The sequence below is a fragment of the Hippocampus bargibanti genome, linkage group LG15 (assembly GCF_051943395.1).
Source record: "Hippocampus bargibanti isolate YZ-2025 linkage group LG15, ASM5194339v1, whole genome shotgun sequence".
NCBI classification, from domain to species: Eukaryota; Metazoa; Chordata; class Actinopteri; order Syngnathiformes; family Syngnathidae; genus Hippocampus; species Hippocampus bargibanti.
The window spans coordinates 9,713,430-9,741,411 of NC_142748.1; the positions used below are offsets into that span (position 1 = coordinate 9,713,430).

Sequence of the window (27,982 nt, forward strand, 5' to 3'; positions counted from 1 at the left end):
TGCGTTTCAAATTTGTCGTTGGCAAAATGTTCCCACAGACGTTAAATGTCATCCAGTATTTGGTGGGACGCGTCCCATGGTTACAAAACTCGGAGCAACACAACAATAATGTTTCTAGATGTCCCGCGGAGGATGCGTTTGATTGACACGCTGAGGGCCTCATGATATTCTCCACTGCAATGTTTCTTGGAAAATTGCCACGGAAGGATAAGAAAATCCTAACGGATGAGAAAGAATTGATTACGTTTTTGTTCCACACATTGTTCACAGAAAGATTAACATGTGTGTCGCGGTACAATGAATATGGATTTCTCAAGAAATATCAGACAGATAACAATAGTTGCCACTGTCTCAGTTACGACATTGGCCCTGGAAACATTGGCCACGGCTGCACAGATGATTTTTCACATTTTATTTGATCTTTGTAAAGCACACTCTTATGTTGCGTACATTGCTCTCAATTTGAAAACAAAAGTGAGTTTCTTCTCATTGTGGTCAATTAAGTTTTGGTTTTGAGAGCCAACATCTAAATGACATTAAAAAACAATAATAATAATGGTAATAGTAATAACAATAATAATAATATATTTCACACTTTACAGTTACAGTCAAGTTACAATTTTTCTGCCGTTATGCAGCGGAAGCCATAAATGCCAGCGTTCACTCAACCCGGAAGCCCTATGCGAACACAAATTATAGGTGACGTCATTATTTTTTTTTTTTTTTTTTTTTTTTTTTTTTTTTCGTTAAACAGGAAGATGCAAAAATTTGTTATGAAACAAAACCTCTCCCCGTTAGATGCATTTTCCCTAAACAGAAAAATATGCTCTGACAAGCGTTGGGGTGGCATTCCGACAACGCCGTTTCCGTTTTGGAAAATGACGTTCCTCAAAACGGAAATGACGTTGTCGGAAACGCTCGCCGTGGCGGGAGTTTGCAACATGGCGGTTCAACCCAAACAAAACTTGTCCATGGATAAGGCCACCGAAAATGGCTTCCTCAACTTCTATTTCTCCATGCCGGAGAAACCGAACACAACTTTCCGCATATTCGACCGCAGCGAATACTACACGGTTCACGGAAAAGACGCGGCGTTCGCTGCGAAAGAAGTTTTCAAGACGAACGCCGTCATCAAGCACTTGGGCTATGGTAAGCTAGCAACACGTGATTTAGCATTAGCTAGCATTAACTAGTACAGTATTAGCTAGCATTAGCCAATGACATGCTAACAAGTACACAGAGTCCAAAATGTTTTGACAATAATTAATTTGGACATATGTTGTTCGCCAGGGAGTCGTCAATTGGAGAGCGTGATTTTGAGCAAGCTGAACTTTGAGGCTTTTGTGAAAGACTTACTACTGGTCAGGCAGTACCGCGTCGAGGTGTACAAGAACCACAGTAAAAACAGCAAGGAGCACGACTGGAAGCTTGAGTTCAAGGTTTGTGCACACGCGTCATGTCCACTGAGACCACAAATCTGGATTTTCTGAACTGAAGCCAATACCACTGTATTCTGCTTACTATATTATAAAAATAGTATCATTATGGTTGAATGGATAAAGAATGAATTACATCAATCGACCCATTTCCACTCATTGTTACCGGACTGACATTTTGTTGAAGTTGTTGATCTTTCCCATTTCATTCAGGCCTCCCCTGGAAACCTCACCCAGCTCGAAGATATTCTGTTTGGCGGCGGAAATGGTGCTGATGGCTCCACCGGTGTGGTGGCAGTGCGCGTCGCTTCCGGCGTGGTGGCAGTGGGCTACGTGGATGCGATGCAACGCACCATAGGCGTGTGCGAGTTCACCGACAATGAGGTCTTTTCCAACCTGGAGTCACTGCTCATACAAGTCGGGCCCAAGGAGTGTCTCCTCTGTCAGGGCGAAGGCACCGCAGTGGGCAGCAAGTTACGAGAGGTTTGTTTTTTGTCTTTTTGTGTGCTTTGAAAGAGAAAGGTCCAAACAAGGTGTGCAAAAATAAGACAAAATATGTGGACGACGTGTCTTGGGCTGCAAAAACATATACGGTCCAGCACAAAGCATGCTGTAATAGAATCCAACAAATATGGCAGCACAACAATAAAGCAATACCCAAAAAAATACACTATCATCCACATCCAAATGAATACTGCATAATGTGATCACACAAATGTGTGCAGGTGGTACAGCGCGGGGGCGTGCTGGTGTCGAACAGAAAGCGAACAGAATTCAATAGCAAGGGCGTCTTCCAGGACCTCAACAAGTTGCTGAGAGCCAAACGGGGAGAAACGGTGGCCAGCAACACCCTCCCGGAGCTCGACAAGCAGGTGAGCTCTGACCGATTATTTGAATTCAAATCCACCCGGTAGAATTTGGAAGCCAACGTCGGCCGGCGAGAGCGACTTGGCTTGATGTGGCCTCATTGCTTTGTCGTTGGGTAGGTGGCCATATCCTGCTTGGCGGCGGCGGTGCGCTACCTGGAGCTTCTCTCCGATGAGTCCAACTTCAACTCCTTCCGCTTGACCTCGCTGGAACTGGGTCAGTACATGAGGCTGGACAGCGCTGCTGTCATGGCGCTCAACCTTTTCCAGGTGGGCCTCAAAATACCCGCTTACATGTTGCCATGTTATTTTATTTTTTTAGATTTTTGCGCTACCTGTTGACACGTTTACCTTTTTGCGCAGAGTGCACCCGGCGACACCAGCGGGGCTCACTCATTGGCCGGACTTTTGAACAAGTGTCGCACACCTCAAGGCCAGCGACTGGTCAAGCAGTGGATAAAGCAACCGCTACTGGACACGACTAAAATCAATGAGAGGTAATACATTGACGTTTTTCGACGCGAATAAAATGTCGCCGGTGGTTGGTTACTTTAGGAGATTTTTGCAAACGTGCAGGTTGGACCTGGTGGAGAGTTTGGTGTGCGATTCAGAGCTGAGGCAGACGTGCTATGACCTTCTGCGGCGCTTTCCTGACCTTCATCGACTGGCCAAGAAGTTCCATCGCCTCAAAGCTACCTTACAGGACTGCTACCGCGTTCACCAGGCCATCGACCAGATCCCTGCAATCATCACCGCACTGGAAACGTATTCGGGTAACAAATTCACTTAATAAAATAACAACACCCCCCCACCAAACAAAAATCTGATTTGCAATTGTAGGAGAAATGTTGTCACACACACATTTTCGCTTCTTTATGGCGTCCGATTGGGTGTTTGCTCCCTAGGCGACCACGGGGTCCTGCTGGAGGCGGTCTTGATCTCCCCGTTCAGAGACCTGCAGGGCGACTTCAGCAAGTACCAAGAGATGATCGAGACAACCCTGGACATGAACCAGGTGTGGCTTTTTCACATTTGTAGTGTTCTTGAATCGGGTAGTCCAACATCATGACCGGTGCATTCTGCTTTATTATTATTTTTTTTGTCATATGAATTGTCGAATTGTGTTATTTTTTTTCTTGTTCTTCTGGACGCGTTTTTTTTTTTCCTCCTGTGATGGGCAGCATTGGATTAGATTGAGCCTCATTATGGAGAATCTCTCACTGCGCCTTCTTAAAGTCAACAAAATTACTAAATAACAAATGATGTGGTACAAGACAGACAGTCATTCAATCTTAAGCGCTTTCTCTGCACCCACTTTGTTGCATGAAGCAGTTCTAGATTAAAGAGGAGTGTCCTTTTCACCCGTGGATCGGGGACGTCATGGTGGAACATGCACGTCTTCTGCAAGCTAAATGTTGAAAGCAAACACAAAGCTGTAGCATCCATTGTTGAAAAAACATTCGTATCTCCTGTCCCTCATAAATCCGCTTCAATTCCAAGCCCGGACGTTTCACGAATATTAGCCGTAGCCTTGTTGAGTTCATGGGGGATTGTGTTGTTGTTGTTTTTTTTTTTTTTAACCATATTTGGTTTTCAAATTTGCATTTTCAACCCTATCGCAGATTGAACATCACGAGTACCTGGTGAAGGCCTCATTCGATCCCATGTTGACCGAACTGCGAGAGAAAATGGACGCCACGGAGAAGAGCATGCAGGCCGTCCTCAATGCCGCGGCCAGAGAGCTAGGTGAGAGAGCCACATTGCGCTAAAATGGCGGCGATTTAACTGATTCACTGCCATTAAGGAATTTAGTCGGGAATGGAAAATATGACGTAGAGCGCATCCAACCCGGATTTGTGCGGGTTTTGGTTTTTCATGGCAGGTTTGGACGCCGGCAAGACTGTGAAACTGGAGTCGAACAGCGTGCTGGGCTACTACCTACGCGTCACCTGCAAGGAGGAGAAGAACCTGAGGAACAACAAGATGTTCACCACACTGGACGTGCAGAAGAACGGCGTGCGCTTTACCAATAGGTTGGTGTTCCGCCCCTCATGTCAAAAACAAAAACGCGTCTGGATGCGTGGGCATCGTTTATCGTTTTGCGTTTGTCCGCAGCAAGCTGAGCGCCCTCAACGTGGACTACGGACACAGCAGGGAGGAATACGAAGAAGCGCAGAACGCCATCGCCAAAGAGATCATCAAGATTGCTTCAGGTGTGGAATACGGTCTTTTATTAAATTTTATTCAGGCGACAATGGTGATTTGTATTCAATTATTCTCGCCCTCAAACCAGGCTACGTGGACCCTATGCAGACACTGGGAGATGTGGTGGCGCTGCTGGACGCGTTGGTGAGCTTCGCCAGGGCGTCGGTCTACGCGCCCGTGCCTTACGTCCGTCCGCGGCTGCTGACGGACGAGCCCCGTCGCCTGAAACTGCGCCAGGCGCGCCACCCCTGCATGGAGACGGACGCCGACATGAGCTTCATACCAAACGACGTCACGTTTGTGCAGGGGGAGAAAAGCTTCTACATTATCACGGGTGAGCGCGCAGGCCATTTTGGAGCTAATCACGAAGCGCAAGCTAGCATGTGACCAAAACTCATTTTGACATCCGCCATTTTGATCTTCAGGCCCAAATATGGGCGGAAAGTCGACGTTCATCCGTCAGATTGGCGTCATCACTTTGATGGCACAAATCGGCTGCTTCGTGCCATGCGAGGAGGCGGAGCTGAGCGTGATTGACGGCATCCTCGCCCGGGTTGGGGCGGGTGACAATCAGCTCAAGGGCATTTCCACCTTTATGTCCGAAATGCTGGATACGGCGGCCATCTTGCGGTAGGATCCCGTCTTCTATCGGCGCCCTTTCAGCCCGCCATTATAACCCCGCCCCCTCTGTTTTTTTTTCGCCGCAGCTGCGCCACAGAAAAGTCGCTGGTCATCGTGGACGAGCTGGGCCGCAGCACGTCCACCTACGACGGCTTCGGACTGGCCTGGGCCATCAGCGAGTACGTGGCGGCCAAGATCGGCTGCTTCTGTCTGTTCGCGACGCACTTCCACGAGATGACGGCGCTGGCGGCGCAGCTGCCCGGCGTGCACAACCTGCACGTCACGGCGCTCACCTCCCACAACACGCTCACCATGAGCTACCAAGTCAGGCCAGGTCGCTCTCCATTTTGTTTTCTTTTTTTGAGTGATGTTGAACACAATAGCTTCCATTGACGAAAAAAAACGCACAGGTCCGGTTAACCAGTAAAAGTAAAATGGTGGTTGAGGTGCGGTGAAAAAGACGTAATTAGCATTTAAACGCGCATCGAGATAACTCGATATGTGAACAGCTATCTGTTGTGTGGTTTGGTGTGTGGGCGACCACGCTTGATTGAGCCGTGCGTCATCCAGCGCGACGTAGCGCTCATCACAGAGCTCTTTTGTTGACCTCCCCCACCACCCGGGAATCGATGCTCCACACCCGTCTCGCCGCTGAGACGAGGTTGCACGCTGGCTCCAGTCTTGTGGAATTCGGGGAAATGTTGTCCCGTGAAATCCTGGACGACTTGCCAAGTGCTTCCTCCGGCTTGAAAAGGTCACTTGCGAGGCGTCGGGTTGATTGTTTGAATTAGCGCGCGGCCGGTGATGAGCTTCCGATGTCTTTCACTAGGCCACGCCCCTTTAAGACTCACACGGTGCGTTGTCAATCATGCAGGTCATTCTTTTGATACCCCGCAAATGAAACTATTGTTTAGTTTCTCCTCAATTTTTGTGTGTCTTATTTTTACTTTCCAATTTTTCCTTCCTTGCAGGCGTTTGCGACCAGAGTTTCGGGATCCACGTGGCGGAGTTGGCTTGTTTCCCCCCGTCGGTCGTCGCCACGGCCAAGGAGAAGGCCCTGGAACTGGAGGAGTTTCAGGAGTCTGCAGCGGCGGACAGAAGAGAGGACGAGCCCGAGGCCAAAAGGCGACGCGGTGACAAAAAAGTAAGCCACGTTCAAGGCTTTGAAAACTATTTAGCTAGCTATCTATTCACTATCCAGCTGGCTGGCTATCTAGCTAGGTATCGATTGGCTAGCTAGCTAGCTAGCTTTCTATCTATTTGAGTTGAGTAAACGTGTGGCTGCCACTGCTCACCCGCAGAAAAACTTATCCTGTGACTGTAAAGTGACCTTGAGAGTTTTGAAAGGCGCTTATGAATTACATTTATTATTATTATTTGTGATTGAGGGATGGGGTGACGCTAATCTATCAATGGAAGACATTGCTGACTTTTTGATGAGGGAAAAAAAGCTTATGTGACAGTGAAATGCTTTTATTTAACTCATTCACTGCCAGACAATGCGCAAAAAAGCATTCAATGCAATGTAAGAAACCCTAGACTCTCTTCATCACAAAAAAGAGTTAATTCCTAATCTATATAATAATAATAATAATAATAATAATAACAAATTTAATTTCAAAACTCTCAAGGTCACTTGACAGTCACAGGATGAGTGTTTTTGTGGGTGAGCAGCGGCAGACACACGCGCCAGCGTTCACTCAACCCCGAAGTAATTCAAATAGATGGAAAGCTATCTAGGTAGCTAATAGTTAGCTAGCTAGATAGGTAGCCAGCCAGCTATATGGGTCTGGAGTTAGCTGAGTTTGAAATGAGGGCGGCTGCACAAAATACAATACATCCATATTAATTTATATAGCGCTTTAACAACAGCTGAAGCTGTAACAAAGCACTAAAATGGCAAAACTAGAAACGCTGCCTCCCTTGTGGAAGGGAAAAACATGGCCAGAGGTCTGGCCAGCGTTTCATCGGCACCCAAGCAAGAAAAAACAAAACCCAACCTAATTCAGGAATGGTGCTCTATGAATAAATTTTGAATGTGTTCATAGGATGAATAATGCTTTACCGGAATTATCCCCAGCCAAATATTGGCTGAGGGAAATAATCCATATCACATATAATCATTTTTCTTAATGTATTATAATAATAATAATACATTTTATTTATAAGCGCCTTTCAAATCTTACAAGGACACTTATTTTGGCGTTTCGTTTTTAACTTTGCAAGCACAAAAAAATGAAGTGTGCCAAAAAAATGTTCAGTTTCACTTTGGCAATCTGGAAATTTTGATTGAAGGCTCATTCCTGTCCGTGTGTCCGTCTTCTGCCACCAGGTCGGAGAAGACTTGATCCGAGACTTCCTTGAGGAAGCCAAATGTCTCCCCGCCGCCACCATGACGGAGGAGGAAGTGAAGGCGGCGTTGAGGCGAATGAAGACGGCGCTGCTCGGACAAAACAACGCGTACGTCTCTGAGGTGCTGGCACGCTCACTTCCTGTCAAGCCGTCTTGATATTTTGGACACTTGCTAAAATGACCACGTCGCACATTTCAAAAATTGTTTTTCGCTTCGCCACATGTTGAGGTACATCACTCGTTTGGCTGACTTGCGTCAATACAGAAACTAGTTTATTTTATTTATGTTTTTGTGTGATTGGACGTTAAAACAAAACAGCTATTTTTGTCTTCAAAATGTTGAGTTTGATATACTTCTCTATTCCCGAAAGACGTGTATTTCCTCCGATTTCAGAAAAAGAAAGACATTTAAAAAGACGGGAAACTTTTTTTAAATAGAGAGATTTATTTCTGTTTGAAAATGGAGGCAAAGAACAGAAAAAAAATAAGATCATTTTTGGACAGTCAATAATTGGCCGTGTAAAAGAAACTTTCATTTAGATTGTGCGGATTTTCAATAAAGCGTTTGTTCCTCAAAGATCTTCTGACTGACATTTTCACTTCATTGAAATACGTTGGAATCTCCTTTTAACTGTGACTTGAGCAACACAGCTTAGTCTTTTAATCCAAGAAACAAAAACATCTAAACTCAACATATGTCATCGAAATAAAACAATGTGCCTTTAAAGTAACTGACGCCATGCAAAACGTCTAACATCTTTTCTTTGTCAAACGGTTTTAGCCCCGTTCATGATTGAATGGGGGTGATGACTAAAAGAAATAATCATGAAAGGTAGGAATACGTTGAATTTAAATAATGGTTGTGTTTGCTGTGGGCTTTAACATGTTTTCCAATGTTACAGGCCTGGATGAAACTGATGGCACCACCGGAATGGATTCCCCCTTCCACCCCTTCAACAAGCACGCAGAGCAAGAAAGTTGCACGAGGCGACTCGTCAAACTTCGCCTGACAGGTGAGTAAATGGTGTTTGCCATCACCCGCGTGGCCTCTTTCTCAGTATGTATTTTGAGTGTCTTGCCTTTGTCACAATGACATTTTGCAGGTTGTGCCAGTTGCACGTGCCTGGTCTTGAACCCTGCACTTCTGCGCCGCAAGTATCTGCCCTGCCCACTGGACCATGGGGGCGTGGCTGTTTTTGCTAAAAATTCATGTATTTATCATGCGATACCGCGTTGACACTTAGTAAAATTCTTTGCAGGTTCTCGGCGCTTCGCGCCTCGAACCTGCCTAGCGAGCTCGCTTCGCTCGCTCGCATTGAGACACTTGGCTCGCTCGCTTCGCTCGCTCGCATTGAGACACTTGGCTCGCTCGCTTCGCTCGCTCGCAGGTTCACTCTTGTGCTTGTCGGGGCCCTGGGAGGCTGTCCACTTGTGGACCCGTGAACTCGCTCCAGCGACCTCGCTTCGCTCGGTCGCTTTCGCTTCGACTTGGTTTCGAGCCTGTGCCGCGCAGTCGACACCCTTGTACCTTTCGCTGTGACTTGGTTTCGAACCCGTGCCGCGCAGTCGACACCCTTGTACTTTTCTCAGCGGCCCACGGGGCCCCAATAGAATATCGGGTTTGTTCGCTTATATCCTATTCTGAAGGTCATTGTTTGAATAAAAGCACAAGTTAGACATGCTGCCCAGAGCTGGGATCGAACCCAGGACCTTCACAGCGAGAGTCCATTGCCTTAACCAGTCAGCCACGAGGACCACAAGTATGACTCGGTTGTGGCCTATCATAGACTTTTCTCAAGTACAAAAAGACTTAGACTAAAAAACTTGTCTTTTCTCAGACCCCCATTTGAAATTGCGGTTGCTTTGCTTCTATCTTATTCTGAAGGTCATTGATTGACCAAAAGCACAAGTCAGACATGTTGCCCAGAGCTGGGATTGAACTCAGAACCTTCACATCTGGAGTCCATTGACTTAACCAGTCATCCACAGGGACCACAAGTGAATTTCAGTTTTGTTCTATGATATTCTTTAAAGTATAGAAAGACTTAGACTAAAAAGCTTGTCTTTTCTCTGACATCCGTTTGAAATGTTGGTTTCTTTGCTTCTATCTTATTGTGAAGGTCATTGATTGAAGAAAAGAACACAAGGCGCCCAGAGCGGGGATTGAACCAAGAACCCTCACAATGGGACACCACCGCCATACCCAGTCAGCCACGGGAAGCACAAGTAAGCTCCGTTTATGTTCTATGTTGTATGTCTATAAAGAACAAAAACACAGACTAAAAGCTTGTCTTATCTCTTTCCACAGATGAAGACAACCATCAAGTGTAGTTCAAAAGGGAGGCAGCATTTGCCACGAATGAGCTGTGATCTCAACCTGCCCACACACAAGACCGGCGTTCAAACCACTGGACCACGTGTAGGCGAGGAGGGGAAAGAGAACGGACGTTGAATTTGTTGCAGCTGAAATATGTTTTTGCTCATGACAATAAAAGTGGGTTAAACATGAGTATTTGTGGTCATATTCAAACACACTGAACGTACCGCAACGCAGGCCTTTAACCATTAGGCTAACTGTGGTGACAACTTCCACCTTTGAAAGCCATATTTTCAGTGTTCCACACACCGTTTTTGCCCCCAAAAAACGACCACGTTTTCTAAGGCATTTTTATCCGAAAAAAAACGACCATGTATAGTAAGGCCTTTTTTAGCCTGAAAAAAAATGAACACTTATAGTAAGGCATTTTTAGTTAAAAAGCAACCATTTATATACACTAAGCGTTTTTACCCCCCAAAAATGACCATGTATCTTCAGGTGTTTTTACCTCGAAAAACATGACCATGTATCTTCGTACAGGATACACGATTGTTTTTTTGGGGAAAAACGTCTTTATTTGTCCGCCAGACGGCGCTTATTCCCCATCGAACGAGATGTAATTGTAGTACACGTATTTGTCCGCCAGACGGCGGAAATTCCCCATCGAACGAGATGTAATTGTAGTACACGTATTTGTCCGCCAGACGGCGGAAATTCCCCATCGAACGAGATGTAATTGTAGTACACGTATTTGTCCGCCAGACGGCGGAAATTCCCCATTGAATCGATCTTGATGTATTTTCTTAAATTGTCCGCCAGTGGGCGGAAATTCCCCATCGATTTAGATGAGAAGGTTTCTTCAGCCGTCAGTCCCCATCGATTTAGATGTAATTTCTTTATTTATAAACTAGATGGAGATGGAGTTTTCGCCGTCTGGCAGACAAATAATAAAATTACATTTTGATCGATGGAAAGAATAATTATCTTTAAATTACACAAAGATCAGAATCAAAAAATGACTGGACAAATTCACCAAAGGGCACTAATCCTGTTGTTGCTCGATAAATAGATATGTTTTTTTTCTCACCAAAAAACGCTTTACTATAGAAGGTCGTTTTTTTGGGCTCAAAAACGCCTTCCTATACATCAGGGGTGTCAAAGTCATTTTTTGCCGCGGGCCACATTATAGTTAAGGTTTCTTCTTGAGGACCGTTATGAATTTGAATTTGGAATTTGGGAGAATGTTTAAGCCCCTCCACATATTACATATAGAGCGCACAACCAATTAATGAATAACTAGTTTTCAAATCTGAAGTCAAGAATAATGACTGTTATTGTGGTTTACATCCAAAAATATGACATTTTGGTCAGGATCTTAGCAAGTATCATGGAATTTCACAAGTTTGATTTGCTTTCGCGGGCCGAAAAAAATGATGCGGGGGGCCGGATTTGGCCCTCGGGCCTTGACTTTGACACCTGTGCTATACATGGTCAGTTTTTTTGGCTCAAAAACGCCTTACTATACATGGTCATTTTTTTAACCTAAAAACGCCTTACTATACATGGTCATTTTTTTAACCTAAAAACGCCTTACTATACATGGTCATTTTTTTGGGGGTAAAAACGCCTTACTATACATGGTCATTTTTTTAACCTAAAAACGCCTTACTATACATGGTCATTTTTTTTTCAGGTAAAAACGCCTTACTATACATGGTCATTTTTTGGGGGGTAAAAACGCCTTACTATACATGGTCATTTTTTTAACCTAAAAACGCCTTACTATACATGGTCATTTTTTTTTCAGGTAAAAACGCCTTACTATACATGGTCATTTTTTTGGGGGTAAAAACGCCTTACTATACATGGTCATTTTTTTGGGGGTAAAAACGCCTTACTATACATGGTCATTTTTTTAACCTAAAAACGCCTTACTATACATGGTCATTTTTTTTTCAGGTAAAAACGCCTTACTATACATGGTCAATTTTTTGGGGGTAAAAACGCCTTACTATACATGGTCATTTTTTTGGGGGTAAAAACGCCTTACTATACATGGTCATTTTTTTAACCTAAAAACGCCTTACTATACATGGTCATTTTTTTGGGGGTAAAAACGCCTTACTATACATGGTCATTTTTTTAACCTAAAAACGCCTTACTATACATGGTCATTTTTTTAACCTAAAAACGCCTTACTATACATGGTCATTTTTTTGGGGGTAAAAACGCCTTACTATACATGGTCATTTTTTTAACCTAAAAATGCCTTACTATACATGGTCATTTTTTTAACCTAAAAATGCCTTACTATACATGGTCATTTTTTTTTCGGGTAAAAACGCCTTACTATACATGGTCATTTTTTTGGGGGTAAAAACGCCTTACTATACATGGTCATTTTTTTAACCTAAAAACGCCTTACTATACATGGTCATTTTTTTTCGGGTAAAAACGCCTTACTATATACATGGTCGTTTTTTTCAGGTAAAAACGCCTTACTATACATGCTCATTTTTTTAACCTAAAAACGCCTTACTATACATGGTCATTTTTTTGGGGGTAAAAACGCCTTACTATACATGGTCATTTTTTTGGGGGTAAAAACGCCTTACTATACATGGTCATTTTTTTGCCTCAAAAACGCCTTACTATACATGGTCATTTTTTTAACCTAAAAACGCCTTACTATACATGGTCATTTTTTTTTCAGGTAAAAACGCCTTACTATACATGGTCATTTTTTTTCAGGTAAAAACGCCTAACTATACATGGTCATTTTTTGGGGGGTAAAAACGCCTTACTATACATGGTCATTTTTTTAACCTAAAAACGCCTTACTATACATGGTCATTTTTTTTTCAGGTAAAAACGCCTTACTATACATGGTCATTTTTTTGGGGGTAAAAACGCCTTACTATACATGGTCATTTTTTTGGGGGTAAAAACGCCTTACTATACATGGTCATTTTTTTAACCTAAAAACGCCTTACTATACATGGTCATTTTTTTTTTCAGGTAAAAACGCCTTACTATACATGGTCAATTTTTTGGGGGTAAAAACGCCTTACTATACATGGTCATTTTTTTGGGGGTAAAAACGCCTTACTATACATGGTCATTTTTTTAACCTAAAAACGCCTTACTATACATGGTCATTTTTTTGGGGGTAAAAACGCCTTACTATACATGGTCATTTTTTTAACCTAAAAACGCCTTACTATACATGGTCATTTTTTTAACCTAAAAACGCCTTACTATACATGGTCATTTTTTTGGGGTAAAAACGCCTTACTATACATGGTCATTTTTTTAACCTAAAAATGCCTTACTATACATGGTCATTTTTTTAACCTAAAAATGCCTTACTATACATGGTCATTTTTTTTTTCGGGTAAAAACACCTTACTATACATGGTCATTTTTTTGGGGGTAAAAACGCCTTACTATACATGGTCATTTTTTTAACCTAAAAACGCCTTACTGTACATGGTCATTTTTTTTCGGGTAAAAACGCCTTACTATATACATGGTCGTTTTTTTCAGGTAAAAACGCCTTACTATACATGCTCATTTTTTTAACCTAAAAACGCCTTACTATACATGGTCATTTTTTTGGGGGTAAAAACGCCTTACTATACATGGTCATTTTTTTGGGGGTAAAAACGCCTTACTATACATGGTCATTTTTTTGCCTCAAAAACGCCTTACTATACATGGTCATTTTTTTAACCTAAAAACGCCTTACTATACATGGTCATTTTTTTTTCAGGTAAAAACGCCTTACTATACATGGTCGTTTTTTTTTGCCTCAAAAACGCCTTACTATATACATGGTCGTTTTTTTCAGGTAAAAACGCCTTACTATACATGGTCGTTTTTTTCAGGTAAAAACGCCTTACTATACATGGTGGTTTTTTTTTTGCCTCAAAAACGCCTTACTATACATGGTCATTTTTTTAACCTAAAAACGCCTTACTATACATGGTCATTTTTTTCGGGTAAAAACGCCTTACTATACATGGTGGTTTTTTTTTTGCCTCAAAAACGCCTTACTATACATGGTCATTTTTTTAACCTAAAAACGCCTTACTATACATGGTCGTTTTTTTCAGGTAAAAACGCCTTACTATACATGGTGGTTTTTTTTTTGCCTCAAAAACGCCTTACTATACATGGTCATTTTTTTAACCTAAAAACGCCTTACTATACATGGTCATTTTTTTCGGGTAAAAACGCCTTACTATACATGGTCGTTTTTTTTTGCCACAAAAACGCCTTACTATATACATGGTCATTTTTTTCGGGTAAAAACGCCTTACTATACATGGTCGTTTTTTTCAGGTAAAAACGCCTTACTATACATGGTGGGTTTTTTTTTGCCTCAAAAACGCCTTACTATACATGGTCATTTTTTTCGGGTAAAAACGCCTTACTATATATACATGGTCGTTTTTTTTTGCCTCAAAAACGCCTTACTATATACATGGTCATTTTTTTCGGGTAAAAACGCCTTACTATACATGGTCATCTTTTTAACCTAAAAACGCCTTACTATACATAGTCATTTTTTTAACCTAAAAACGCCTTACTATACATGGTCATCTTTTTAACCTAAAAACGCCTTACTATACATAGTCATTTTTTTAACCTAAAAACGCCTTACTATACATGGTCATTTTTTTAACCTAAAAACGCCTTACTATACATGGTCATTTTTTTTTTCGGGTAAAAACGCCTTACTATACATAGTCATTTTTTTAACCTAAAAACGCCTTACTATACATGGTCATTATTTTAACCTAAAAACGCCTTACTATACATGGTCATTTTTTTTTCGGGTAAAAACGCCTTACTATACATGCTCATTTTTTTGGGGGTAAAAACGCCTTACTATACATGGTCATTTTTTTTTTCGGGTAAAAACGCCTTACTATACATGGTCATCTTTTTAACCTAAAAACGCCTTACTATACATAGTCATTTTTTTAACCTAAAAACGCCTTACTATACATGGTCATTTTTTTAACCTAAAAACGCCTTACTATACATGGTCATTTTTTTAACCTAAAAACGCCTTACTATACATGGTCATTTTTTTAACCATTTTTTTTATTTTAACGCCTTACTATACATGGTCATTTTTTTAACCTAAAAACGCCTTACTATACATGGTCATTTTTTTAACCTAAAAACGCCTTACTATACATAGTCATTTTTTTAACCTAAAAACGCCTTACTATACATGGTCATTTTTTTAACCTAAAAACGCCTTACTATACATGGTCATTTTTTTTTCGGGTAAAAACGCCTTACTATACATGCTCATTTTTTTGGGGGTAAAAACGCCTTACTATACATGGTCATTTTTTTAACCTAAAAACGCCTTACTATACATGGTAATTTTTTTTTTCGGGTAAAAACGCCTTACTATACATAGTCATTTTTTTAACCTAAAAACGCCTTACTATACATGGTCATTTTTTTAACCTAAAAACGCCTTACTATACATGGTCATTTTTTTTTCGGGTAAAAACGCCTTACTATACATGCTCATTTTTTTGGGGGTAAAAACGCCTTACTATACATGGTCATTTTTTTTTTCGGGTAAAAACGCCTTACTATACATGGTCATCTTTTTAACCTAAAAACGCCTTACTATACATAGTCATTTTTTTAACCTAAAAACGCCTTACTATACATGGTCATTTTTTTTCACCTAAAAACGCCTTACTATACATGGTCATTTTTTTTCCGGGTAAAAACGCCTTACTATACATGCTCATTTTTTTGGGGGTAAAAACGCCTTACTATACATGGTCATTTTTTTAACCTAAAAACGCCTTACTATACATGGTCATTTTTTTTTTCGGGTAAAAACGCCTTACTATACATGGTCATTTTTTTAACCTAAAAACGCCTTCCTATACATGGTCATTTTTTTTTTCGGGTAAAAACGCCTTACTATACATGGTCATTTTTTTGGGGGTAAAAACGCCTTACTATACATGGTCATTTTTTTTCAGGTAAAAACGCCTTACTATACATGGTCTTTTTTTTTTTTGCCTCAAAAACGCCTTACTATACATGGTCATTTTTTTAACCTAAAAACGCCTTACTATACATGGTCATTTTTTTTGCCTCAAAAACGCCTTACTATACATGGTCATTTTTTTAACCTAAAAACGCCTATACATGGTCATTTCTTTTCGGGTAAAAACGCCTTACTATACATGGTCATTTTTTTAACCTAAAAACGCCTTACTATACATGGTCATTTTTTTTCGGGTAAAAACGCCTTACTATACATGGTCGTTTTTTTTTGCCTCAAAAACGCCTTACTATACATGGTCATTTTTTTTAACCTAAAAACGCCTTACTATACATGCTCATTTTTTTTTTCGGGTAAAAACGCCTTACTATACATGGTCATCTTTTTAACCTAAAAACGCCTTACTATACATAGTCATTTTTTTTAACCTAAAAACGCCTTACTATACATGGTCATCTTTTTAACCTAAAAACGCCTTACTATACATGGTCATTTTTTTTCACCTAAAAACGCCTTACTATACATGGTCATTTTTTTTTCGGGTAAAAACGCCTTACTATACATGCTCATTTTTTTGGGGGTAAAAACGCCTTACTATACATGGTCATTTTTTTAACCTAAAAACGCCTTACTATACATGGTCATTTTTTTTTTCGGGTAAAAACGCCTTACTATACATGGTCATTTTTTTAACCTAAAAACGCCTTACTATACATGGTCATTTTTTTTTTCGGGTAAAAACGCCTTACTATACATGGTCATTTTTTTGGGGGTAAAAACGCCTTACTATACATGGTCATTTTTTTTCAGGTAAAAACGCCTTACTATACATGGTCTTTTTTTTTTTGCCTCAAAAACGCCTTACTATACATGGTCATTTTTTTAACCTAAAAACGCCTTACTATACATGGTCATTTTTTTTGCCTCAAAAACGCCTTACTATACATGGTCATTTTTTTAACCTAAAAACGCCTTACTATACATGGTCATTTCTTTTCGGGTAAAAACGCCTTACTATACATGGTCATTTTTTTAACCTAAAAACGCCTTACTATACATGGTCATTTTTTTTCGGGTAAAAACGCCTTACTATACATGGTCGTTTTTTTTTGCCTCAAAAACGCCTTACTATACATGGTCATTTTTTTTTCGGGTAAAAACGCCTTACTATACATGGTCATTTTTTGGGGGGTAAAAACGCCTTACTATACATGGTCGTTTTTTTTTGCCTCAAAAACGCCTTACTATATACATGGTCATTTTTTAACCTAAAAACGCCTGACTATATACATGGTCATTTTTTTTGCCTCAAAAACGCCTTACTATACATGGTCATTTTTTGGGGGGTAAAAACGCCTTACTATACATGGTCGTTTTTTTTTGCCTCAAAAACGCCTTACTATATACATGGTCATTTTTTAACCTAAAAACGCCTGACTATATACATGGTCATTTTTTTAACCTAAAAACGCCTTACTGTACATGGTCATTTTTTTTCGGGTAAAAACGCCTTACTATACATGGTCGTTTTTTTTTTGCCTCAAAAACGCCTTACTATACATGGTCATTTTTTTCGGGTAAAAACGCCTTACTATACATGGTCATTTTTTTAACCTAAAAACGCCTTACTATACATGGTCGTTTTTTCGGACACATTTTGATTCACGACGTGCCGGGCTGTGTACTATTTCGGAACATTTGTCACAAGGCGCACGCACCTTGAGCGAGAGCACCGTGCTGGCCAGGTTGGTCCTCTGGATCTCCGACACGTTGGTGGTCAACATCTCGTCCCTGTACGCTCGTTCTGTGTGGAGGCCGTAACACTTTCCTGATGGATTATTCTTCAGGTGGCATATCTACACAATTACAGAGGGACAAACGGGGGTGCTTTTTAACTTATTCCCTGGCAGACGATCTGAAAAAAAAGTGTCCACTCCATTGCCTGTTTTTTTTTTTCATTTTCACTCACATTCCAGGATCCAAAGAATCTTGAATTTTAGAGCGACATAAACATTCAATGCAGTGTAAGAAACCTAAGACTCTCTTCTTTCATCAGAAACAAATGTTAAGTCCTAAATTATATAGGTCTGGAGTTATATGAGCTTGAAACGAGGGTGGCTGTACAAAATACAATAAAATAAATATTGATTGACATAGCGCTTTAACAATAGCCGAAGCTGGAAAAAAAGCGCTGACATGGAAAAAAGGGGAAATGCTCCCCCCTTGTGGAAGGGAAATACGTCTGTGTATGTGAACATTCGTCTGTGACAACACAATCATAATAATAATCATAATAACAATGCATTTCATTTACAAGCAACAAAGTGCTCCAATATTTGCCACAAAACTGCTCATACAGGACATATACTGTTACAATCATGCTTCCACTGTTCTCGTGAATAACCGTATGCTCATATTCGAATGGTTTTGTTCTGTTGATGTTGTCAACATGTGCCGTTTTTGTATCTGTAGCCTATCTTGACCAGCATGCTGGTCAAATATAAAAAAAATCAATGCGGTTCCCCCTCCAGAGCCCAAAAAATAGCCCAGCCTTGACGTATCCGCCGGCAACAAAGATGCGAATCAAACCTCTGAAGCTGGAGGACACTGACTGATTCGCTGCGGCGACCCCTGAAGGGAAAAGCCCAAAGGAAAAGTTTGCTTACCAAATGGCTTTGTGGCCTCCGGGCCACTAGAAGGCGATATGGGCAGTTGAATCCAATCCACCAACAACAAAACAAACAAGAAGAAGAAGGCGCACAAGAATGGACCGCCCCACATCCGCTTCAAAGAGCAACTACTTCCGCTGTCAACAACCCAAGTCCTCGGTGAGTATTTTTAACTTTTTAATCTGACTATTTGTCATTTTTCCGCGATCGTGTTTATGTGGCCAATTTAGGAGCACGATTACGATACGTTGCGACAGTTATTCGGCACGTCCACGAGTCGCCCCTAGCAGTCAATCAATCAGCGTTTGACTCGAATGTTGTTGTTTTTGATGTTTAGCACAGCAAACATTTAAGATACCATGCACGTGAGGGCAGATTCGTCTCTAAACTATTCACAGAAGTGCATCGGTGACTTTTTTCACCAACAAAAATTACAATACGAGCTCTTTGTCCGATAGAATAGCAAACGTCTCAACTGCTCAACTATGAAAAATAGCTGAAGTTGCTCATTGTATTTTAGATGTGTGAAAGTCAGCAACTTCATGAAAAACGATTGAAATTGAAAAGAAACGACTTGTTTTAGAAACAAAACACTTACCACGTTTGTTTTTCCCCCACTTGACGAGATTGAAGAGGCTCCCAAAGGTCACAGATGCCACACTCGGAGGCCACGTGGAAGGGACGCCAACTTGCATGTGAACATGTGAGTACTGAGCGGTGTGTTGTGCTTGAAGCGCTCATGTCACGTGGCACCACAAGGTGGCGATAAAGTGCGCTCGGCTCTCACTCGACTTAAACTTGTGCTACGTGCACTGCACAACAGTGACAAGCTGGACATTATCATGCACTTCTGGGATATATTTTTAACATTGGTCATTTTTAACATTTCATGCGTTATCATCATGTGGGACTTAGCAAAACTTGAAAAAACGTGACAGACTTAGAAACATTTTGAAGAAGCGAGTGGGACTTAGAAGATTTTTGGAAAATGCTGCATGTTAAACCCATGGCAACAGTGATATGACTGTTTGGAGTGACTGAAGTGCACCCCTGACCTGAAGATTTTTGTGGGACTTAGAAAAATGCTTCAATGCAAAGATCATGTGAAAGCCACCGGAACAGTGTAACCACTGTCTGGAGTGACGAAAGTGAACGTCTAACCTTGATTTCAGGTGGGACTGAGAAAGATGTTGGAAAATGCTGCATGTGAAAGCCACTATAACAGTGAAACCACTGTCTGGAGTAACGAAAGTGCACCTCTCACATTGAATCTTAGGTGGGACTTGGGAAATTTTTCGAAAAATGCTGCATGTTAAACCCACGGCAACAGTGACATGACTGTCTGGAATCACGAAAGTGCACCTCAAACCTTGAATATCAGGTGGGACTTAGAAATTTTTTGAAGAAGCAAGTGGAACTTAGAAATTAAAAAAAAAAATACTTCAATGCACAGGTCACGTGAAAGCCACCAGAACAGTGTAATCGCTGTCTGGAGTAACGTAAGTGCATCTCTAACCTTGATTTAGGTGTGACTTAAAACATTTTTGAAAAATTCTGCATGTTAAAACCATTGCAACAGTGATATGACTGTCAAGAGTGACTGAAGTGCACCTCTGACCTGAAGATTTTTGTGGGACTTAGAAATTTTTTGAAAATTCTTCAATGCAAAGGCCATGTGAAAGCCATCAGAACAGTGTAACCACTGTCTGGAGTAACAAAAGTGCAATTATAATCTTGAATCTTAGGCGGGACGTAGAAAATTTTTGAAAATGCTTCAATGCAAAGGTCATGTTAAACCCATGGAAACAGTGAGATTACTGTCAAGAGTGACGAAAGTGCACCTCTAACCTTGAATCTTGGGTGGGACTTAGAACAATTCTGAACAAGTGAGTGGGACTTAGAAAAAATGTCAAAATTCTTCAATGCACAGGTCAAGTGAAAGCCACCAGAACAGTGTAAGCACTGTCTGGAGTGACGAAAGTGCACCGCTAACATTGAAACTCAGTTGGGACTTAGAAATATTTTGAAGAAGTGAGTGGGAGTTAGAAATGTTTTTAAAAAGCTGCAATGCTCAAGTCATGTTAAACCAATGGCAACAGAAAAATTTGAAGAAGCGAGTAGGACTTAGAATTTGTTTGAAAATGGATGCATTTTAAACCCATTGCAACAGTGATATGACTGTTGAGAGTGACTGCAGTGTACCTCTGACCTGAAGATTTGAGTGCGACGTAGAAGATTTTTTTTGAAAATGCTTCAATGCACAGGTCACGTGAAAGCCACCAGAAGAGTGTAACCACTGTCTGGAGTGACGAAAGTGCACCTCTAACATTGAATCTCGGGTGGGACTTAGAAAAATTTTGAAGAAACGAGTGGGACTTTTTGAAAGTGCTTCAATGCACAGGTCATGTGAAAGCCACCCGAACGGTGTAATCACTGTCTGGAGTGATGAAAGTGCACCTTTAATCTTGAATCTGAGGTGGGACTTAAAACATGCTTGAAAAATGATGCATGATAAACCCAAGGCAACAGTGATATGGCTGTCAAGAGTGACTGATGTGCACCTCTAACATTGAATCTCAGATGGGACTTGGAAACATTTTGAAAATACTTCAATCTCTAAGCCATGTGAAAGCCACCAGAAGAGTGTAACCACTGTCTGGAGTGTCAAAAGTGCACCTGTAAACTTGAATCTCGGGTGGGACTTAGAAAAATTTAGAAGAAACGAGTGAGACTTAGAAAATTTTGAAAATGCTTCAATGCATGGGCCATGTGAAAGCCACCAGAACAGTGTAACCACTGTCGGGAGTGACCAAAGTGCACCTCTAACCTTGAATCTTAGGTGGGACTTAGAAAAGGTCTGAACAGGCGAGTGTGACTTAGAAAAAAAAATACAATGCTTCAATGCACAGGTCATGGACAGCCACCAGAACATTGTAACCATTGTCTGGAGTGACCAAAGTGCACCTCTAACCTTGAATCTCAGGTGGGACTTAGAAAATTTTGAAAATGCTTCAATGCAAAGGTCATGTTAAACCCATGGAAACAGTGAGATGACTGTCAAGAGTGACTAAAGTGCACCACTAACATTGAATCTCAGATGGGACTTGGAAACATTTTGAAAATACTTCAATCTCTCAGCCATGTGAAAGCCACCAGAAGAGTGTAACCACTGTCTGGAGTGTCAAAAGTGCACCTGTAAACTTGAATCTCGGGTGGGACTTAGAAAAATTTAGAAGAAACGAGTGAGACTTAGAAAATTTTGAAAATGCTTCCATGCATAGACCATGTGAAAGCCACCAGAACAGTGTAATCACTGTCTGAAGTGACCAAAGTGCACCTCTAACCTTGAACCTTAGGTGGGACTTAGAAAAAGTCTGAACAGGCGAGTGTGACTTAGAAAAAAAAATACAATGCTTCAATGCACAGGTCATGGACAGCCACCAGAACATTGTAACCATTGTCTGGAGTGACCAAAGTGCACCTCTAACATTGAATCTTAGGTGGGACTTAGAAAAAGTCTGAACAGGCGAGTGTGACTTAGAAAAAAAAATACAATGCTTCAATGCACAGGTCATGGACAGCCACCAGAACATTGTAACCATTGTCTGGAGTGACCAAAGTGCACCTCTAACCTTGAATCTCAGGTGGGACTTAGAAAATTTTGAAAATGCTTCAATGCAAAGGTCATGTTAAACCCATGGAAACAGTGAGATGACTGTCAAGAGTGACTAAAGTGCACCACTAACATTGAATCTCAGATGGGAGTTCGAAAAATTTTGAAAATACTTCAATCTGTAGGCCATGTGAAAATCAAAAAGTGCACCTGTAAACTTGAATCTCAGGTGGGACTTAGAAAATTTTTGAAGAAGCGAGTGGGACTTAGAAAATTTTGAAAATGCTTCCATGCATAGACCATGTGAAAGCCACCAGAACAGTGTAATCACTGTCTGGAGTGACCAAAGTGCACCTCTAACATTGAATCTCAGATGGGAGTTCGAAAAATGTTGAAAATACTTCAATCTCTAGGCCATGTGAAAATCAAAAAGTGCACCTGTAAACCTGTATCTTAGGTGGGACTTAGAAAAACGTTACCTTTTTTTCCACAACAAAGATACGATCCACGTGAGGACAGATTAGTCTCTCAACTATTCACAGAAATGCATCCGTGACTTTTTTCACCAATGAAAAATTGTCAGAGATATGACATTCTTATTCTCCATCAAAAATACAATACAAGCTCTTGGTTTGGTAGAATAGCAAACGTCTCAACTGTTCAACTATGAAGAATAGTGAAGCAGTTTTTGATTGAAAGGCGGTTGCTCATTTAGATGTGTGAAAGTAAGTCAGCAACGTCATGAAAAACGATTGAAATTGAAAAGAAACGACTTGTTTCAGAAACAAAATAAGCGTGACTTATCACTTTTGTTTTTTTTCTCCCCCACTTGACCAGATTGAAGAGGCTCCTGGGCCAAAGGTCACAGCTGCCAGACTGAGGCCATGCGGAAGGGACGCCAACCTGCATTTGGACACGTGTGAGTACTGAGCGAGCGAACTGAGGTGTGCTTCAAGAGCTCGTGTCATGTGGCACCACAATGTGGCGATGAGTGTGCTCGTCTCTCACTCGACTTAAACTTGAACACTGAACATTGACTGGTAAAACGCTTTCATGTTGTCATGTTAGCTTTTCTGTCCAATAAAAAATGGTTCAACTTGAATTCCAGTCTTTGCCTTTAAATGACTAAATCAATCCTCAACTCACTCAACCTTTCATGCGTTATCGTTGGTGCCCTTGAGACTCAGGTGGTATTATTTGGCAAAAAATGGACAAAACCAGTGAGACTCGTGAAATTTTCGGAAATACTTCAATGCAGAGGTCATGTGAAAGCCGCCAGCACAGTGTAACCACTGTCTGGACTGATGAAAGTGCACCTCTCATCTTGAATCTTAGGTGGGACCTAGAAAATGTTTCAAAAATGCTCCATGTTAAACCCATGGCAACAATGATATGACTGTCAAGAGTCATTGAAGTGCACTTCTAACATTTATCTTAGGTGGTACTTAGAATATTTTTTGAAAAATGCTGCATTTAAAAGCCACCGAAACAGTGAAATTACTGTCAAAAGTGACTAAAGTGCACCTCTAACATCGAATCTCAGGTGGGACTTAGAATATTTTTGAAAAATGCTCCATGTTAAACCCATGGCAACAATGATATGACTGTCAAGAGTCATTGAAGTGCACTTCTAACATTTATCTTAGGTGGGACTTAGAATATTTTTGAAAAATGCTGCATTTAAAAGCCACCGAAACAGTGAAATTACTGTCAAAAGTGACTAAAGTGCACCTCTAACATTGAATCTCAGGTGGGACTTAGAATATTTTTGAAAAATGCTGCATTTAAAAGCCACCGAAACAGTGAAATTACTGTCAAAAGTGACTAAAATGCACCTCTAACATTGAATCTCAGGTGGGACTTAGAATATTTTTGAAAAATGCTGCATTTAAAAGCCACCGAAACAGTGAAATTACTGTCAAAAGTGACTAAAATGCACCTCTAACATTGAATCTCAGGTGGGACTTAGAATATTTTTGAAAAATGCTGCATTTAAAAGCCACCGAAACAGTGAAATAACTGTCAAAAGTGACTAAAGTGCACCTCTAACATTGAATCTCAGGTGGGACTTAGAAATTTTTTGAAGAAACGAGTGGGACTTAGAAAAATTTTGAAAAATGCTGCAATGCCCGCCCCAAAACCCGCCCCAAAGCCCGCCCAATTCCCAAACCACCAATCACAACCGAGGGCCTAATTTGCATAACCAATCAAATCAGCCTAATTTGCATAACCACGCCCACTTTCACTATTTTCTAAGTCCCAGAATGAGACTGCGCTCTGATTGGTTAGAATTTACATAACCACGCCCAAATTTATGCCAACCAATCAGGAGGGGGCTCATTTACATAGTCCCGCCTACCTTTCCAGCAATCACAGCCCATTATTGTAATGCTCCACCCACTTTCACAGCCATCGGCGAATCAGTAGCCTCCATTCCAGACAGACCACGCCCACTTTTTGGGATTTTTTTGGGGGCCTGGAAAATTTCAGAATTTTTTTTTTAAAAATTTTTTTGAAAAAAAAATTTTTGAAAAAAAAATTTTGAAAAAAAAAAATTTTGAAAAAAAAATTTTGAAAAAAAAAATTTTGAAAAAAAATTTTTGAAAAAAAAAATTTGAAAAAATTTTTTTGAAAATAAAATTTTTGAAAATAAAATTTAGATTATTTTTTTGAAAATGTTTGTTTTATTTTAATGTTTTAGATTTTTTAAAGTTGTGATGTTTAAGAATAAAGTTAAGAGTTAAAGTGTTTGTTTGTAATCAAGCTTTATTTTGCAGAGTAAACAATGACAAAGAAGAGGAAAAATTACAATGTTGGATGGCAGTCTGCTTGTTGCCGGGCGGCAAAGTGGTCGGTCAGATGGTCGGACGATCGTGGGACGGGTGTGTTGATCTCAGAGGAAAGCCATCCAGGAGTTAGAAGCAAGTCCACTTCTCGTGCAGACAAAGACCTTCAACGTAAGAAAAAAAAAAAAAAAAATAAAAAAAAAAAAAAGTAAAAAAAAATAAAAAAAAGTGTTTGAAAAACACTCACCTAAAAGTGGGATGCCATTTCAGCCTTCTGCTTTTGGTGAAGTCAGCCCGTGGCAGCAGACCTGAAAAGAAAAGACATCGTCAGTTTGAGCAAACTCACCAACAGGGAGGTTGACGCCGCGTCGCTTGTCTGAGCCTCTTCAAGCCCATGGCGTCAAACGACTCGCTGCCTGTTCAAGTGGACCTGGGAAAAAAAAAAAACAGACACACACGGGCTTCAAGAGCATTTCTGATGCAGCCATTTTGAGACAAGATGAGACCAACCAGTGAGGAAGAGGACGAGGGACTTCTTGGGCACTTCGTCGGACCTTGAAGAAAAACAGTTAAGTTGCATGGTGGAAATGTCATTTGAACGTCGGTACACTTGAAATATCCAAATTTACTTTGCCCGGCAGGTGCGCCATCTTGGTGATGCAGAGTCCACCGTGGCACTTTGACTGGAAGCGTCTCTGCAGTCTAAAAAGGGGGAGAGGAAAAAAAAAAACTAGTTTGCATCGATCACATCCGGCAGAAACCGCATCGGCTTCCTTCGCCGCCATTTTGTTCGCCGGGCAGCTCTGGATGAGGTGAGGATGACGTTCCATCTGCACACAAAAACACAAAAAATATCAGCAAGCGTGAATTCAAATTTTCCTATTGTTTTGTCTTGTTTTTTTTTGTCCAGGAGAAAAACCGCAACTTGAGGCCAGCCTTTCGACCGTCTGGAGATTTCACCAACGTTGGTAATCCACCTGTTGGAAAGAAGGAAAAAAAGGAGGTATGGAATGCACCAGTCAAGCTTTTCATTCAGTTTGATTTTAATGTTGGTCAACTTGAAAACATTTGAACATTTTATTTGCTCAGCAGGTGCAGCGTCATGGCGGCTTCGATGGCACCAGCTGGAAGATTTTCTGCCCCCAAAAAGAAAATTGGATGCTTTTCATCTTGGCTCATCTCAACAATTGTTGATCACCACCTGAGAGGGGGGGGGGGGGGGAGGAAAGAGAAACAACACTTTTAGTCTGTCTTTCCCAACAGAAACATGACTGGCGAAAAAGGTCGACGTCACTTAAGCATTTCTGGTCTTAGAGTTGCTGCCGATTCCACTTTTGCAGGCCAGGAGATCCTTTGTCACCACCTAAGCAGAAAGAAAAAAAAAACTGAGTGTAAGTGCACAGAATGTTCTATCTTCATTTAGACGGTCTTGAGAAATGTGTCCCGGTGCCGCTTTGGGGGAACCTGTAAAAGAGAAATGTGTTACAAAATGTTCACTTGAGCCATTTTGCTCTTTTTTTTCCCAAACCCAGCAGACTCCACACCGACCCCCTCTGGATCAAGTCGCCGCTTCACCTGGACACACACACACACAAGGATGTTTGTAAGCGTGAATACTCGTCATTTCCCATGTTGTTACCTTCCTCCAGTTTTGTCCAGGAGAACGTCACCGACCGAAGCCTCCTGTATCTCCTTCTCGTGTCCTGAAATGAAATTAAAACATGATTTATGAGATGTATGCGTAAGAGTGTTTTTGTCTCACCAGTGACAGAGCGCATGGGGGAGCAGGACACGTCGGCAGTGGACTGCAAAAAGAAAAAAATAGTTAGCAACGTAAACTATGGTAAGCCGTTTAAACAGTGCTCCTCCCCCCAAAAAATATAAATAATCACCAAAAGCCTTTTTAGAGTTGCCAAGCCTGTGGACAGAAATGACACAATTATAACAAAGAGCAGAATTTCGTCTAAAATGTGGAAATAAAACGCTGGCAACTTACCTTTTCTGTACGCTGAAAAGGAAAAAAAATAACGAACATAGTGCCATTGAAATAGCAGGCGACTTACCTTTTGTAGCGTTTAACAGCCTGAAAACGCGAAGGAATGTTAAATTAGAAAAAGTTGGACTGAAAAGAATAAAAAACGCCGCGTTCGGAATACGCGAGTGACTTACCTTTAGTGCACGCTGGAAAGTAAAAAAAAATATAGAAAAACGAATTAGTTCAATCGAACATTATGCCGTTTAAACATGCAGGCGACTTACCGTGCAAGCGTTGAAAAGCCTGAAAACGTGAAAAATGTTAAAATTGGTCGATAAAAAGTGCAAAAAGAAACCTTAAACGTTCCGTTTGTCAAATGCGAGCACTTTAGCTTCTCTGGACGCTGGAAAAGAAAATAGAAAAAAACGAAGTAGTTCAATCGAACATTATGCCGTTTAAACCCGCAGGCGACTTACCGTGCACAGTTAAAAAGCGCGAAAACGTAAAAAATGTTAATGGATTGATAAAAAGTAAAAAAAAGAAACCTTAAGCGTTCCGTTTGTCAAACGCGAGCACTTTAGCTTCTCTGGACGCTGAAAAAGAAAGGAAATTGCAAAACGGGTGTTAGTTTAATCAAACGTTTAATATTGCAGGTGACTTACCGTGGAAGAGTTGAAAAGCCTGAAAAGGATTAAACATGTTAAAAGTTTCAAAAACGAGCAATTGCAAGACCAAAAAAGAAAGTTAAAAGGTGCACTTTGTCATACCTTGAGGTCGTCTTGCAGTGGAGCTGCTGTCGCGGTGCAGTTGGTCGTCATCGTGGAGGGAAAGAGGACGACTGTTCAATTTGTCGCAGTTTAAATACGTTTTCGCTGATTACGTCAATCGTCACGTGATTAATTAAAAAAACCAAATAAAAAAAGACCTGAAGAAAGAGTCTGGCATTAAAAATGGGTTAAATATGGGCGTTCATGGTTAAATTCGAACACGGTCCCCACGGACCGTAACGCGGTTCTTAACCATGAAGGCCAACTACGCTGACAACTTCCGCCTTGAAAGTCATATTTCAGCAGTCCGCAGTGTGTCGCCC

At 40.9% G+C, this 27,982-nt stretch overlaps 1 protein-coding gene and 4 long non-coding RNA genes across 22 annotated transcripts; 2 read left to right on the forward strand and 3 right to left on the reverse strand.

The window, feature by feature from the left end:
* The first annotated feature begins 913 nt into the window (after positions 1-913).
* Positions 914-9,951, forward strand: msh2 (mutS homolog 2 (E. coli)). Of its 7 annotated transcripts, none has more exons than XR_016117504.1 (20): positions 914-1,149; positions 1,291-1,439; positions 1,650-1,919; positions 2,162-2,308; positions 2,423-2,572; positions 2,666-2,799; positions 2,879-3,075; positions 3,208-3,317; positions 3,925-4,048; positions 4,185-4,335; positions 4,418-4,515; positions 4,596-4,841; positions 4,933-5,137; positions 5,215-5,462; positions 6,100-6,272; positions 7,461-7,601; positions 8,383-8,493; positions 8,584-8,666; positions 9,601-9,706; positions 9,789-9,950. XR_016117504.1 is itself a non-coding variant. In XM_089015373.1 (18 exons), the coding sequence occupies exons 1-17, from the start codon at positions 942-944 to the stop codon at positions 8,271-8,273; spliced, it is 2,763 nt and encodes a 920-aa protein (XP_088871499.1). In that variant the 5' UTR covers positions 914-941; the 3' UTR covers positions 8,274-8,312; positions 8,383-8,493. The 7 variants fall into 7 exon arrangements, 2 of the variants coding, with proteins under 2 accessions (XP_088871499.1, XP_088871498.1); XR_016117506.1 differs by having other exon boundaries at positions 8,584-8,631; XR_016117507.1 differs by having other exon boundaries at positions 8,262-8,493; positions 8,584-9,706; positions 9,789-9,951.
* Positions 4,593-19,233, reverse strand: LOC148887684 (uncharacterized). The gene is made up of 4 exons (XR_016117521.1): positions 19,117-19,233; positions 17,568-17,705; positions 6,076-6,210; positions 4,593-4,755 (listed from the first exon to the last, which is right to left on the reverse strand). It is a non-coding gene; the product is annotated as an uncharacterized LOC148887684 (long non-coding RNA).
* On the reverse strand, positions 15,120-15,678 carry LOC148887685 (uncharacterized). The gene is made up of 3 exons (XR_016117484.1): positions 15,631-15,678; positions 15,442-15,478; positions 15,120-15,287 (listed from the first exon to the last, which is right to left on the reverse strand). It is a non-coding gene; the product is annotated as an uncharacterized LOC148887685 (long non-coding RNA).
* LOC148887686 (uncharacterized) lies at positions 18,610-26,651 on the forward strand. Of its 4 annotated transcripts, none has more exons than XR_016117510.1 (9): positions 18,610-18,677; positions 19,145-19,221; positions 22,969-23,050; positions 24,909-25,088; positions 25,188-25,485; positions 25,559-25,729; positions 25,828-25,920; positions 26,007-26,308; positions 26,453-26,651. It is a non-coding gene; the product is annotated as an uncharacterized LOC148887686 (long non-coding RNA). The 4 variants fall into 4 exon arrangements; XR_016117511.1 differs by having other exon boundaries at positions 25,831-25,920; XR_016117508.1 differs by having other exon boundaries at positions 25,828-26,308.
* On the reverse strand, positions 24,878-27,885 carry LOC148887687 (uncharacterized). Of its 9 annotated transcripts, XR_016117519.1 has the most exons (12): positions 27,660-27,880; positions 27,555-27,573; positions 27,438-27,485; positions 27,087-27,295; positions 26,981-27,000; positions 26,810-26,835; positions 26,680-26,722; positions 26,557-26,620; positions 25,528-26,492; positions 25,428-25,471; positions 25,165-25,347; positions 24,878-25,081 (listed from the first exon to the last, which is right to left on the reverse strand). It is a non-coding gene; the product is annotated as an uncharacterized LOC148887687 (long non-coding RNA). The 9 variants fall into 9 exon arrangements; XR_016117520.1 differs by having other exon boundaries at positions 25,528-26,118; positions 26,212-26,492; positions 26,557-26,722; positions 26,810-27,000; positions 27,660-27,885; XR_016117517.1 differs by having other exon boundaries at positions 26,557-26,722; positions 26,810-27,000; positions 27,087-27,098; positions 27,177-27,295; positions 27,660-27,882.
* Positions 27,886-27,982: the final 97 nt, after the last annotated feature.

Coding starts and splice junctions, on each gene's coding strand:
- msh2 (XM_089015372.1), top strand. CDS start 942: ATGGCGGTTCAACCCAAACAAAACTTGTCCATGGATAAGGCCACCGAA. Junction 5,463..6,099: donor GAGCTACCAAGTCAGGCCAG/GTCGCTCTCCAT, acceptor CCTTCCTTGCAG/GCGTTTGCGACCAGAGTTTC. Junction 6,273..7,460: donor GGCGACGCGGTGACAAAAAA/GTAAGCCACGTT, acceptor TTCTGCCACCAG/GTCGGAGAAGACTTGATCCG.